At 33.3% G+C, this 15,954-nt stretch overlaps 2 protein-coding genes across 3 annotated transcripts in view; one reads left to right on the forward strand and one right to left on the reverse strand.

The window, feature by feature from the left end:
- Positions 1 to 249: 249 nt before the first annotated feature.
- On the reverse strand, positions 250 to 1,108 carry LOC111048152 (mpv17-like protein 2). The gene has a single exon (XM_039427755.1). It carries the CDS (start codon positions 955 to 957, stop codon positions 364 to 366), a length of 594 nt encoding a protein of 197 aa, XP_039283689.1. The 5' UTR covers positions 958 to 1,108; the 3' UTR covers positions 250 to 363.
- Positions 1,109 to 1,620: 512 nt separating this feature from the next.
- The window catches only part of LOC111048143 (GPI ethanolamine phosphate transferase 1), a 27,040-nt gene continuing 12,706 nt past the window's right edge, over positions 1,621 to 15,954 (forward strand). Inside the window, exons 1-11 of one of the 2 annotated variants that reach the window (XM_039427751.1) lie at positions 1,621 to 2,129; positions 3,195 to 3,315; positions 4,661 to 4,760; positions 5,880 to 6,117; positions 7,405 to 7,532; positions 8,735 to 8,889; positions 9,749 to 9,976; positions 11,532 to 11,697; positions 13,278 to 13,373; positions 13,755 to 13,924; positions 14,595 to 14,782. In XM_039427751.1, the coding sequence (XP_039283685.1) occupies positions 1,918 to 2,129; positions 3,195 to 3,315; positions 4,661 to 4,760; positions 5,880 to 6,117; positions 7,405 to 7,532; positions 8,735 to 8,889; positions 9,749 to 9,976; positions 11,532 to 11,697; positions 13,278 to 13,373; positions 13,755 to 13,924; positions 14,595 to 14,782 (1,802 nt within the window). In that variant the 5' untranslated portion in view covers positions 1,621 to 1,917. Of the gene's footprint in view, positions 2,130 to 3,194; positions 3,316 to 4,660; positions 4,761 to 5,879; positions 6,118 to 7,404; positions 7,533 to 8,734; positions 8,890 to 9,748; positions 9,977 to 11,531; positions 11,698 to 13,271; positions 13,374 to 13,754; positions 13,925 to 14,594; positions 14,783 to 15,954 lie in introns of both variants that reach the window. The other variant, XM_039427750.1, reaches the window with a different exon arrangement.

Raw genomic sequence — 15,954 nt, forward strand, 5'->3', positions numbered from 1 at the left:
GTAATAGTGTTGTGAATGGATAACATGATGTATAAATCATTTGTAAATAAGTGCCAATAAAATGTTGTAAAATATTTTAAAACCATATCTATTAGCTATGTGTATTGCATTTTTCTTGTCACCAATCTTATTGGCCAGGACCAGAAAATATATAATTACGTTCTTCAGTAATTATTTAGTGACGTAATGAAGTGTGGACAGAAGTCTCCGCTCTACTACTTAATGAGGTCAGGACTGACAAATTCATCATTGAAGAAATAAAAACAATTTTATCAAGCGATTCAACAAAAGATAGATTTTTTATTGATGAAACAATTTGTAAGAAAACAAAATGTGGTAACCAAAACTATAGATAAAATAATTTTATTCTACTGAGTTATCATGAACCACATAAGATGTGTAAATGTCGTATCCTAATGATATTGTATTATCGTACAATACTCTGTAACGAGTTGGTAGCCAATAGAAATTTATTACTTGGGCCGGTGGCCAAATGAACCATTCTGCAACATACAAACGCCAGCCTTTCTTCACAATTTCTGTCCTTATCGTTTCAACACTTGCTCTTTCCAAAAGACCCAATGTTACAAAAAAGACACTGATACATATTGGAGAAAATACTAATTGATCAACAACAACTTTTTTAGCAACAACCTTAATAGTTCTTTCTGGTAATTTGCTATCAAGGAACATGTACCAATAGTGACATACAACACCAACTGTTAGACCGGACGTTGCCATATATGATGTCCTTTTTTTATCCCACTGCTTTGAACTTTCTGATGACATCTCCAGAGCTTGTTCAAGGAAATCACCAGTTCCGGATAAAGTCACTGAAACAGCTACATTTGTTAACAACAGGTATTTGTTGCTAAACATTTTCTGACTTACATGCTTGCATTTTTTCAGAACTGTTTGCGAAAGAAGTCGCGAAAACGAGAAACCGGCGCTCAGCATAGTTTAAAGAAAAGAAACACAGTACACTGTCAAGAAAAAATTATCAATCTCACATACAATGATCTAACTTGATATCATTCTAGTGGCTACAATTATTATGTAATTTTCTTATCGTAAGCGTATCTGATAGCAGTTATTCCAAGGTTGTTTTTTATAATAGCCAATTAGAAAAATTTGGCCACTTATCAAAGAGAAAAACTCAATTTTAATCTAATCTATATCACTTGTAGATGCACTGAATACACGATTGATCTCTGATCATGATGACTTATTGAACTGAAAAAATATCAGAAATATTTATGAAGAAAACTTGAAGCAAACGATTTGCAAGAACTGACTTAGTATCAATTAACAATACAGTACTTATAAGTTATTATTTTTGATAAAACAAGAATGAGGTTGAGGTTAGAAAAATCCTTGAACCAACAAGGAACACATGGGATCAAGTATGGCCAACGTAAGTAATCTGTACAATTAGTAAAAAGTTTTAAAAAGATTTGCTAATCATAATATAAAGGGTGATATATTTCTCACTTTAGTATTTTTATCCAAAAATCATGGCATTATCACAGTTGAATTTGTTTTCGGAAATTCAGTCTAATTGCATTTTATGTTTGTTAGTCTGGTACAGCTTGCTTGTTTTCAAGGCCAAGCTGTCAAGCAAATATCAGCTGTGATGTTTTGCTCGGAACATTTACTGAGAGCACTGAGAGGTTATGTTTATACTTTATTGTACACCCTTATGTATTTTGCTCTTTGCTGTGTACAAGCAGCATAAAATTCCTAAACCTAAAATAAGTGTGCTTTATTTGTGTTTTATGAAGCAAAAAATGTTTACTTTAATATAATTGGTTTCATCAAACCCTAAAATCGGAATAAATCAACTTTATTTAAGTTATTAAATGGAACTTCTACTTTTTATCTTTAACTTATACATTATAGATCCAATATTGTATTGAGATGAACATAATATCTGGTATTGCAGTCCATATAATTTTCCTTGTGTCCATATTTGAAATTTATTTCAAATCTCCAATTGTCGATGGCATCGATAGTGAAAAGAATAATATCAAACCACCGGCGAAACGATTGATTTTGTTTGTAGCAGATGGTCTACGCGCCGATATGTTTTTTGAATTGGAAAACGGTACAAGCAAATCACCATTTCTGAGGTTTGTTTTATTCAAATATTGAAGCATATAAATTATTATTGTTATATAAAATAAGTTTCACTAAGAAACCATAAAGATAGTTCATTTATTTATGTATAACTAATTCATTGTAAATTTCCACAAGCTACATAACAAAGCAATAATTTAATTTTTTTTATGAAACCTTGTCAATTTTAACAAATTTTAGTTTTTATCAATTTGTATTGCGGCCAAAACCTCTGTAAAGCTTTTGAGCTTTGTCCTGGACACAAAAAAAGCAACTGGGCTAGCCGCATTTGGCAAGTGCTCAAGAGATTATTCCAATTCTATTTATTGCTGCTGAAGCTAAAACGATATGTAACTAGAACCTTCCTTGTCACGGTGTATCACTCTCCACCTACTGAACAGTCCTCTGTGCCTACAGTCCACGTTGGCACGATCTATCCAGTAGAGCCTGGCCTTGATCACGACATTGTATATTTGGATATACCTTCTTCTCCATCCATTATTCATACTTGTAGATCAATTTCGTCAAGAAAACCCAAAAAATACTAATTGATTAAGCTGATAGTGATCACTTTAATATCTCACTTAGGCTAGTTGACATTTAACCTCTTCAATCTGTAGGCAATTTAGCTGGATAGCATTTCAGGCAGGACGTATTAAAAAAATTCCAGGTCGTAATGGCTCACTAGAAACTATTCACAACTCTCTCAAACTTGCTGAGATACAACTGTTTCACCCATGCAGCAACATCTATGATTTCTCTCTCAGAATTGTCTTATTAATCAAGAGCTTTTTCTCTGGTATGTGTACCTTTTTGGGGAAAGACTCTCAAAATTTGGGGGTTTCGAGGGGTGAAGTCACCCTCTGGCGTGACAGAAAATTTCAGTTTCGAATTCAGCGGCCCAAAATACATATAAAACCGTCAAGAAAAATTCTTTTGGGGCTGTTTCCTGAAAAACTTTCATTTGGCTGGACTAATTTGAATAATTGAAGTTCGAAGCTCCCACTCTAGTCACACATTTTTTTGTCAATTATTATTTTCATCCTGATGTGCAATTATCTTTTACGCTATTATTCCAGACATATAATTGACACGAAGAGTGTGTGGGGCTTATCGCACGCAAGAATTCCCACTGAATCCAGACCTGGCAATGTGGCTTTGATTGCTGGCTTCTATGAAGATCCCTCTGCTGTCTTCAAAGTGAGTGAAATTTTACCTTTTATTATACCCGATTTTACTGCTATCAAACTCAAATGAAAAACTTTCAGTTCTTGCAAACCTTAATTGTAGCACGGGGCTTAATAGTCACTGGTATTTCAATACAATAATAGGAGCACATTGTTGCCGTTTTTATGCTGATTCTACTAAAATGCCCCACGCTCTCTTCTATCTCTCAAATTTAGCTCACAGGCTCTCTGGATTCTGTGAAATTTGGCAGCACTGTACTTCATAAGAGCAATGCTGCAATCTAAGACTATGATAGATTTCAACAGCATACGAATTGATTCCTCACTTCAGATGATTCAATCCAAAAGTTTTTCAATTCGATTTTAATCTCGTAATTCATTCAAAATAATTGTACACTTTTTAAAGTAGAAACAGAAGGAAGGTAGACTGTTTTGAAAATTAAATCTTCTCATTATAAGTGTATGTTGTGTTATGTCTTGTCCACACTTTCGCCAAGTCGCTTATCAAGCTGGTAAGCTTGGCCACGTTGGTCTTGCCATCTACACTGCAATGTGACGAGTGTCTGGATTGGATGTATTAATTTTGGATTCTCGGCTGACCACTCGCCTTCGCTCGCCTCGCCTCGACAAGGATCGGAGCGAAGGCAAGTGAAGGTGAGAGCTGGCATCCACACTCTCGCTTGTCGAAATTTGTACGCACTTGGCGAGAGTGTGGAAACGGCATTATGTGTTTGAAACCAGAGATTCAACAATAATTATGGTAAAAGAACTCCAGAGTGCAGAATACCATATCTGCTGAATTCATTGCCTCTGGAATTGCGAAATTTACAAAGAAGGGGTGAAGTTCGGGCAAAATTGAAATTATTTTTCATTGCAATAATTGATGATTGACATATGACATATGGTTGGATTTACAGTAGAAATGCAAGCTCACAATAGTTTCTCAGACTAGCGATCATTTAATAGTTATATGGAAGGTTTTACATTTTATTATAAGTAATTATTTATGAATTTCTAATTTGCTTTGTTAATAACATTCATTTAATATATTATATATTTATATTTGTTTATTATGTAAGTTATTGCAACATAGTAAATGTTTTTAGTATTTTTTTTAATATTCCTCAAATAGCTTAAAGCTAGAGGGATTAAAAATATATATGAATTTTGTATTTAATGAGATGTGTATTGAAATTGAAATAAATTGAAATTGAAAGTATTGAGGTTGTAGAGCGATAGATTTATTTCACGAGATCTTCATGAAAATTATTATTCAAGAATCACAAACCAGAAATAACAACCCCTCCTGAAGTTGGATAAATTGTGTACAATAGTTAATAATTGATGGAATTTTTCAGGGATGGAAAGAGAATCCAGTGGAATTTGATTCACTTTTCAATCGCAGCACTGCTACATATTCCTGGGGAAGTCCAGACATTCTACCCATGTTCCAGAAAGGTTGCTCAATTTCTCACAAAACTTTTTGAATTGATAACTTTGAGGCCTGGCTTCTAGAACACTTATTAAATCTAATGGATCATTAAATGTATATGTTTGATGGTCCATTTGATCTAATTGAGGAGTCCAGTCTCACAATATGTCAAACTATCATACGATAACAGAAAAACTTCAATAAGTGTCCTAGCAACCGGGTCTAATATTCTGAAGTTATTGTAATTTACTAATATGATGCAATTTTAAGGTCTTTACTTTTTTAGAATTTTTTATTCAAATTTTTCCCTTGTTAAAAAGTCAATCTTTATCCATTCAATAACATTAACCATTGAATTCTACTTGTCATAATTTCTTTATCTCCTCGAATGATTTGAACATGTTATTCACTTAGGAAACATTTTCAAGCTTTGTAATGTTTGAACTACTCTTGACTGTTATGAATAGACGTGTGGAATTTTTCATTCATAGAAAACGTGACATTCACATGTTTTTTTGAAATGCTTTTTTACAAGTAGTCCACTTTCTCACAATACACTCCAATCATTTTTTCCATTTAAACCAATATCAACCTCAGGGCAACCTAATTATTTTTTTCTTGATTTTTATAGCACCTAGTTAAAGACTAATAAGCTATCTAATTTTGACTTAGATTGATAAGAATATCGTTTGTGAAGGTAAAGCCCATTGGTTAAGCCTTCTATATTGGTCAAGGATTAAATTGAAGATTATTTTTAGCATAAAAGGATACAGTATTCTGCCTTTGCACTTCCAATTGAACACTTAAGCACCAAACTAATTCGTGTGGCTTTCTGCGTTGAAGTCTTCTTACTCCATGCACGTTGAGCAGCTCGATTGCATCCACGTTCACATATTGATGAAGTCTAAAATTATTTTTGATGCATTGATTTCTCATGCAAATATTCTTTTGATTTTTGATAATTTCAAAAACATCTCATTTTCAAATACTGTATTATTTTGTATAATTTACAAAAATTGATATCATTCATATTTATAGAAACGGCCAAGACCTAGACAATCTTTACAATTAAATCCAGCACCTTCTCACCAACGAATGTCAATCAAACTAATGAAACCTTTTTAATATTTGTTTTGATTTTTCAGGTGCAGTTGAGGGACGAATCTACACAGATTCCTATTCGTCAGACTTGCAAGACTTTTCCGGTCGCAACTCCAGCGCCACTCAGCTCAATGATTGGGTTTTCGACAAGTTCGAGAAATTCCTGCGAGAAGCAAGCGTCGACTCTGAGAAACGTCAACAACTGAACAGAAATGGAGTTGTCTTCTTTCTTCACCTGCTTGGAACTGATGTGGCTGGTCATGCCAATAAACCACACTCCAGGTAATGTTTCCAAAAGTGTTTTATTTTTGGAAATATATTCACACTTATAAAAAACAAAAATCACTGATACTGAAGATAACACCTTAGCTGTTGAAACAATTTTTACTTTCTCAATAAGTTCGTGATATTTTTAGACAATATTCTAGTTTTTCTCTAATAAAAAAAAAACACATAAATATAATATAATAATTGTCATTGCATGCCTTTCTTATTACATTGTGTGCAATTTCTCATGTAACAAGTCAAGGTCTATAACATTACATTATTGCCATTCCTTATTACATTGTAGGTAATTTTTCCTGTAACAAGTCAAAGTCAACACCTTCGTTCGAATGTGGATATAACTCTGACGGTCAGTTGCAATCTAACCACCGGTATACTGGATTCAAGTTTCTTTTCTTGTAATCTTGACATCAAGTTTGCAAATATATTCATTTTACACAAACGTCAAGAAAACTTGAATCCATTGAAACTTGACTAATGTAAACGCCCCTTCAGCTACGACTGTACAATTTTGGCCGAGGCGGCTGTTATTAGTTGCTACTGATTCTATATGTTCAACGTGATGATGAACTGTAATCAAACATACGTTAAGATGCGAGTCGTATTCACTCGCACCGTGGACTGTAAAACTAATTACTCTAATAATGGAGAGGTTAAATAAATAATAACACTGTACACACGACTCGAGCTCTCGATTGACACTGACTTTATTACTGAATGCAAAACATACACAAGCACAAATGATACATGAAATCGCCTGTAGGCGGCGATAGCGGCTGGAGCGGCTGGAGCATAAACACTATATCAATATAATATATAGACTATACAGTAATAGACTACAGCCTTTCATACAGCCGTAGAGCGGATAGCTAGAATGGTATTGTCGTCGCTAAAGGCGTGTTTACATTAGTCAAGTTTCCTTGACGTTTGTGTAAAATGAATGTATTTTGCAAACTTGGAGTCAAGATTACAAGAAAAGAAACTTTAATCCACTATACCAATGTAGACCCTCTTCAAGCTCTGCTAACTGGTGGGTTAAATGGAAGAGGGGGCTTCTATTGCCTCAATTTCGCCCACATCACTTTCATTGTAAAGTGTAAATAAAAGTCATTTATCTATCTATCTATCTAACTCAAGTCGCTAAGGAATTTCACCTTTAGCGCTGCTCTAGAGTTTCTTGTAAGAATAATATTGTTTTGTAGATGCAATGCGATATCACGGTTGAAATATTATTGTTTATAGTATGCAAATAGCTAAAATTCGCAATTTCTATTCTATTTTCAGAGAATACAAGGATACTATTGTTAATGTGGATGCTGGAATCGAGAGCGTTGTCAAACAAGTGGAACATTTCTTCAGTGATAAGGACACCGCTTACATTTTTACTTCTGATCATGGAATGACAGATTGGGGTTAGTATAATAAACTGACCACTATTATCAGGTTCGTTTTTAGCGTTTTTGTTTCAAATTCGCGTTAACTTGGACCTGAAATGATATTGGTTATGTTTTGTAAAACTATTATACACATCTTTTTTTCAAATTAAAAATCTTCATTCGCCATTATAATAAAAATCAAATCTTACGCTATCTAATCATGGAGAAAGCCCACACTAGAGTGAGTTCCACGTTATAATGGCAGTGGAGGAAGAGCAGCGTTGCCGATTCTCTGCCTTGTCACTGGCTTATATAGAAGATAGCTGATACTGGTATTTCTGATTTAATATTAACTGTTTACTCTGGTTTAAAATAATCAATTATATTTTATCCATCAAGAACATATATTCTCGAATGATGATTTAATAAATTTGCATAATTAAGATCAAAATTTAACAATCAATCAATCAAATTATTTATTGTCACACAACATTAAAATGTTACAACGTCATTAATAACACAGAAAACATCAATTTAAAAAATCTATTACAAAGAAATCTTCAACTTTATATAAACATTCATTGGCCAGTACTATTTTCAAATTTTTACAGTAACTATTAAAGCTCATTCTTTTGATATTTTCAGGCAAAGCGTTATAAAGTTTTATTGACATGTATTGCCAGTTTTTTGAGAACTTGTAAATTGGCAATACTCGACTGGGAGAAGACAACAGGCATAGCCCAAAACTGTCTTCTCCCAAATTTTTACAAATAAAAGTTTCAAAAAAGAATGAGGTTATGATTTCACTTTTCACTTCAAAAAGTCCACTTCAAAACTAATGACTTAACTAAAAACTTCAAATTTCGATATTTAAAAACTAATTAAAAACAAAAATATTTCACTCAAATCTCTACAAATTGGAAATTTTGTAAAATTTTGAGCCAGAAAAGAAACACAACTTCACTATATTATCTCATGATCCTCTGTAGATAGATAGATTTAATTCTCCTGCTATCGGACCATACAGTCATCAGCAACGTCAATAAAATATTCATAACACTTGACTCTTAATTTATTAGGTATAAAGAATGTGTGAAAAACTTCTCCAAATAATAGAAAGGGTTTGCTCGCAGAAGATGTACTTATTGATGGATAATGTGTGTTTTTCCTTATTTTGTTCTTGTCGTGAATTTGTTATTTAAATGTGTTTTAGGCTCTTTTATTTAATGTGGTTTTAGGTTCGCACGGTGCTGGACTTCCTAGCGAAACGGAAACTCCAATAGTTGCGTGGGGCGCTGGGGTTTCATCACATCAAAACGTCAACATACGTCAGGCTGATATTGTTCCATTGATGGCTGTGCTTCTGGGGTTATCCATACCTGTTCATTCACTGGTAAGCGTCTAGTTTTCCATGCATTTTTATATCTTCTTAAAAATAGTATTTTATGTATCATATATTTAGAGCACAAATTAGATCCAAGCTCCACAGTATAACTCATCAAATAGTTCAGTAATTGTTTTTATTTTTTGAAACATAATGGCCTAGTTGCACAAAAGTCTGTTGAATTTTAACGATGATTAAATGTCACGAGAACCGATCAGAGAGGCGGAAGACGTCTTCAAGCACATTGGTTGATTAGAATTTTGATATGTTCACCTCCTCACTACTCTAAACAGAGTTGCGGGGTCAAAGATTGTCTTTGTCTTCCAAACTTTGCCTTCTATGATCTTTTGTTGATTGGACTACCTTGAACTGCTAGAGTACGAAAGAAACTAAGAACTCTGAACTCACTATATGTGGAAACGTACAAGGGATTGATGAATCGATTATATTATCTGTCTGTCGTGTCCTCACGACTGGTGGAACTCACTATAGTTGTGTTTATATAAAACATATAAGGAGGGTTCTAGTAAATTTCTATAATAATGTCCAATTTATCCATTAATTTTTTGAAAGCTCCCCACCCTAAGGTCTTTGATATTGTAGGAAACCTTATATTTTGAAATAAGATGCTCCCAACTTACTTTATAAACTTCTGTTTATTTTCGTTTTACAACTTTCTTTTTCGCACAGCATAATTCTTTGAGCCCATTTTCATGACTAAATGTTTATTTTGGTGAGTTTGTTATTTTAATTAATAACATTTTAAAATCATGTGTGGGATGGTAAATTTCAAAATGAAATATTTCCTACAATATATACGTATTCTAATGATCTCTAATGCATTGTTTTTGTATTTTTTCTTGAATAGGGAACTCTGCCTGTGTCGTTCCTAGACGCGAGCAACGAGACCATAGCCGAGTGTCTGTTGCTGAACTCACGGCAGCTGGTCGCCCAGCTGAAGCGACACCGCGAGTCAGTCACGTGCCATCTGTTACCTCTCTTCCACGCCCCCTTCCCCCACCTGCATCAGGCGACCCAGGATCAACTCACCGCCTCTGTCGAGGACCTCATTGCACAGAAACGATATCAAGATGCTGTAAGCTCTTTATCCGTTCATGGTGGACACTCATTAAATCGAATGGAATATTAAATCTATAGGTGTAAGGGTTCATTAGATTTAATAATTGTTCTAGAAACTGGGTTTATCTAAGGCTGAACTGAAATTAATAATATAACTCACCGCCTCTGTGGAAAGTCACATCGCACAGAAACGATATCAAGATGCTGTAACCTGTAAGTTCTTTATCCGTTTATGGTTGACACTTATAAATCGAATGGACTATTAAATCTATAGGTTTAAAGGTTCATTATATTTAATAAGTGTCCTAGAAACTGGGCCTATCTGAGGGTAAACTGATATTAATAATATAACACCGCCTCTGTCGAGATTCTCATCGCACAGAAACGATATCAAGATGCTGTAAGTTCTTTATCCGTTTATAATCTGGTTTCTCTGTAAAATTATCAAATCTAATGAGCTATCAAATCTGTAGGTTTATTGGCTCATTAGATTTAATAAGTAGTGCTCTAGAAACCGAACATTTCTGTTTGAGGCTAAACTGAAATTGATGATATCATTCCATTATTTTAACTGTATTATTTCTCTTAACACTGTTTGAGGCTGAACTGAAATCAATAATATCATTCCATTGTTTAAACTAAAATATATCTCTTATTTCTTATTAGTCTCAACACTGTTCGAGGCTTGATTGAAATTAATAAAATCATTCCATTATTTAAACTGAAGTATTTCTCTCAATTCTTATTAGTCTCAACACTGTTTAAGACTTAACTGAAATCAATAATATCATTCCATCGTTCAAACTGAAGTATTTCTCTCATTTCTTATTAGTCTCAATACTGTTCGAGGCTTAATTGAAATTAATAAAATAATTCCATCATTTAAACTGAAATATTTCTCTCAATTATTATTAGTCTCAACACTGTTTAAGACTAAACTGAAATCAATAATATTATTCCATAGTCTAAAGTGAAGTATTTCTCATCATTCATAAACTCTTTTTTCAACTCTCCTATCTATAATTTCTTTCTGAAACTCAAGTACTATGCTATAGCTTAAACTGTAACAAGCTTAATTCAACAGTAACAAGTTGTAGCTTCAACTATATTTCTGGTTAATAATCATGGTGCACTTTGCACCATAATTCATTTATGACCTTGTATACAAATACTTAATTTGAGGAGAGTCACACCAAGCCCATGCTCAAAACTGTGCCCCATTTCCAATTTATACTGTACCATTTATACTCGAGTACACTTTATATACTCGAGTGGACATCACTGTCCAAATTTCACCACTTCATGAAATAAAATAGTCATTATATTCTATTCTATTTTATATTGAAGAGTTTAAGTGCGTTCAATGCCACACCGTCAAATTTCAACTATATTTTTGTTTAATACTGCACTTTGCACCTTTATATAGTGGCAGATTCTCTTATTATTCATTTATGACCTTGGGTACTATTACTTAATTTGGGGAAAGGCTTCACCAAGCTTATGCCCAAAACTGTGCCCCATTTTCAATTAACACTGTTGTACTATTAATATGTATTTATTCTAATCCTCAGATGGAGCAAACGATCAATTTGATCTCATTGGCTATGATGGGAATAAAATACTACCAGACATATTTCCAGAACTTCCTACTGGCTGCCATAACACTCTCGTACATTGCCTGGATCATGTGGATTACAAGTCTCATATTGCCCAACACACAGCTTAGCATCAATTCATGTAAGTGCTCTTGTAATTCTACCGTAAGATATTACTGTTACTGAATAGTAATTATTTCAAATAACTTATCTCTATTTATATAATTTTTAATTTGAATATAGCTGTCATTGAATATTTGAAATAATTATTATACAGTAATAATAATCCAGCAATTGATTAACTGTAATTTCTAATAAAATCTTCCATCTTAGATATTACTGTTCTAATGATAGAGAAATAATTCAATCGGATTATGCTTTGCAATATTGACGCTTTAAATTGATTTCTTATCTTATTCCAATCCATTAAAGATTCAATTGAAGTTCTAAGGCAAAGTGGAAAGTAGAAAGTTGTTATAAGAGACTTGCAGAAGGCTCGTTCCAGCTTGTCTAAGGCTTTTCTCGAAAATGTTTTGTAAAACTGTAATATAATCTACAGAGCTTCATTTTTCAGGGGAATTCTCTGCAACAAAGGCTTTGCCAACTTGAAGTTGTGAAGTTGTGTTTCTTTTCTGGCTCAAAATTTTGCAAAATTACTCGAAAATTTCCAATTTGTAGAGATTTGAGTGAAATATTTTTGTTTTCAATTAGTTTTTAAATGTCAAAATTTGATATTTTTAGTTTAGTCATTAGTTTTGAAGTGGAAATTGGACTTTTTGAAGTGAAAAGTGAAATATTAACTTCATTCTTTTTTGAAACTTTTATTTGTAAAAATTTGGGAGAAGACAGCTTTGGGCTATACTTGTTGTCTTCTCCTAATCATATTATATATTGTAATTATGATTGGTGATTGTCAATGAAATAAATAAACTTCAAAAGTTATCATAATACATTGTGTAATTTTAGGACAATCTATGGCCTCCAGTACTACACTTAGTGCGGGTTGCACAAAAGCCGGTTGAATTTTAACCGTGAATAATTTAACGAGAACCAATCAGAGAAGGTTTTTCTTACAAGACGGCTTTTCTGATTAGTTCTCGTGGAATTATTCACGATTAAAATTCAACCGGCTTTTGCGCAACCGGCAGTTATAGTCCTATACAGAATGAACCGGATGACTGCTTACCGTTTCATAAAAACTTGAATTATCCCGTAAACCTTCAATAATTTTCTTGTAAAAATTTCGGAAATGTAACTTTACTTACTGATCTGTAATTCAACTACATATTTGATGAGTTTTAAGGGTTCAAAATCTTTTGTCAGCTTACTAACTTTACTTTTTGTGTAGTTGAGAAGTTGATATTGTGGTGATTATTCATAATAAATGTCAAAAACCACAGATTTTCTTGAATGGTTTTTGACAAATTCTTAGTATTTTCAATTAATTACTAATTTTAATCAGACTACAGTTTCTTTACTGAGATCCATTACAGATTTAATGCCGGAGACATCGAGTTATCCTCATGGCTAGTTGAAACTAATGACATGAATGATAACCTCTCTTGAATAAAGTATGATATCAAGACTACTAGATTGTATAAATAACTGTGTACTATATATAATTCATATAACTATAGTCTACATTGTATACTGTATAATATAATTCAACTGTATAAAATGAAATGCTTCCATTCTTGAAAACATCACAATGTTTTGTTTCAGATTATAAAGAGAAAACGCACAATTCTGGAGTAATGAATATAGTCATAAATACAGTGTTCACTTTACTCCTCCTACTTGCCGTGTGTCTACTTTTTGGTAAGCTCCTGCTTTCAAATAATCATTGTTCATAATTTTTTCATTCAAACATGAGACTACTTTTTTAGTCAATTGCTGTTGAAATGCTGTACATTACAATATTTATCAATTGATATTTTCTTCATCTAACATTAGTTTTCGTAAGGTTTAATGTTAAATTTTGTTAATTTTTACAGAGTTTGAATAATATGGTATTTGATCATGAATAAATAATAGTTTTCAAACAAACATTGAAGTGACGCTCCAATAGTTTCTTCTGGTATCAAATAGAAAAGTAGTTTTATTAGAATAAAGACAATTTCTACAAATGCTGAGAACTTTTGAGAAAAAATTTAGTTTTCAATGTTGTTGTTATGTCTAAACACTTATAATTTGTTTCAGTACAGAAATTTGGAGTTCAGTATTATGTGTTCAGCTGCCTGCCGGTGTGGTTATGGTGGAAAGTGTCACTCAACTATAAAGTATTCTTACCAGTAGTCACCTACATTTCTGGCAATTTCATAAGAACACTCTGTTGGTTAGCGGTGTATCTTGGAGGACTGGAACTGCTAGTAAGTTAAAATTTTCTGAATTTGAAATTTCTTTGTCTGTAATAATTTCGATATTCCATACTTATTTAATACTTCGGTAGTCAAATACTACGGTAGTCAAGGTTACCCGAAAAAGAATGGTCCGTTCTGAAAAAACGTATAACTTCAATGATTTTCAACATAGGCCAACTCGTATTTTTTTAAATTTCCGAGGTTGTTAATTTTCTCAATTTGAGAAACGTTTATAATTAACAAAGGCTGTGACGAAGCATTAAAACTAAATAATCTATTAAAAGATAAATCTGTTTGCGATAAGTCGATTCAGACTTATGATTCTGAATATGATTCAATAGTTGTAAAATCACTTCCCGATGGTTCGGAACTCACCTAAAGCTGTAGGTCCTCTCATCATCATTCGCCTCATTACCCACGCACAAGCCTAGAGCTCATGTGGGCATCACCCTCAGAAACACACTCTACTTTGCACACTGGTACTATATGAGGAATAGTGCTATATATAGTACTATATGTTAGCCCATGTGAGGAATATTCATCCTCTTTATCAACTTTACTATTATAAAACTTGTATGTATCAATTAAGAGGAACTAAATTGAAATTTTATGCAGCTGAAATGTTTTGAATATCATATTTTATACTTTGTAATATTTTGTGAATTTCCTCTTCTTCTAGGTGCTGACATTCTTCTACAGATCGGCACTGTCAATTCTATTGCTGGGATTCGGACTGTGGCCTTTTATCGATAAAAAACTCAGGTTTAATTCGATCGTTCACCGAACATTTTGGTCTGCCACTTGCCTGTGTCTTGCTGTATTCCCATTATTACCTACAATTGGAGCTGCCGAGGATATTACATTGGTGTAAGTTGCAATGAACTGAATAAGTAATTATTAGGTTATAATATTAATGACAGTAGAAACGATTAGTCTAGCTGAGAAAAGAAGACTTGGTATACCTGACAAATATTTTGATTGAAGAAACTGAATATGTAGGACTAAAAATAAATGAAAATAAAACCAAGCTCATGCAGATAAGTAGAGTTCAGAATATAAACGGACACAATGAACAATCTCTTAAAGTAAGAGACTATAATTTTAAAAAGACAGAAACTTTCACGTACTTGAGAGTGACACTCACGCACAACAACTCAGAAGAACTGGAAGTGACCAACAGAATAAGATCGGCAAATAAAAGCTTTTAGGCATGCAATAAACTGCTTAGCTCATGACTCCTCTCACTTACATCAAAACTAAGACTATACAAAAGACGCATAAGACCACTACTACTATATGCTTCAGAAACATGGATACTGAATAAAAAAGATGAAAAAAATACCATTGTTTTTGATAACAAGATTCTTCGAAAATTTTTTGGCCCAACACTAGATAACGGAGTTTGAAGAATCAAGCACAACTACGAAATACGCCAATTATTCAATGAAGCAGACATAGTGGGTGAGATTAAAAGCAGAAGGTTACGGTGGACGGGACACATTCTGAGGAAAGAAGAAAGCGCTCTGACAAGCAGTGTACTGAGGAATAATCCTATAGGAAGGAGACCAGCTGGAAGGCCAAAAACTAGATGGTGGGACCAGGTCCGGAAACATATTAGGTGGATGGGCCTAAAAGAGGAGCACGCGGGTGACCGAAACTTCTGGAGAGGCTTAGTTGATGAGGCCAAGTACCGACTGGGGTACGAGTGGCCACCGCATTATTCATTGATACAATGATATTATCAATAGCAAATAAGTATTCAACAATCAATAAATTTTATTATTTATTCAACAAAGACAAAAACACATAATCATGAAATGATTGGAAATAGAAAAAAACAGGCTTATAATAGACCTTTTCCTACAGTTACCTTGAAAAGTGACCATTCCTGCACTGATTACAGAACGCAAAGAATCACTTTTCCGCTCTAGTGCGCAAAGTATTACTTCGCGTACTCCAGATTTGTAACATGGCAACACAAAATAGTTGGTGGGTTATATGGAGGATTAGTGCACGAAAACAAAAATTAAGTTGGTAAC

This window comes from Nilaparvata lugens, chromosome 5 (genome assembly GCF_014356525.2).
Source record: "Nilaparvata lugens isolate BPH chromosome 5, ASM1435652v1, whole genome shotgun sequence".
NCBI lineage: Eukaryota > Metazoa > Arthropoda > Insecta > Hemiptera > Delphacidae > Nilaparvata > Nilaparvata lugens.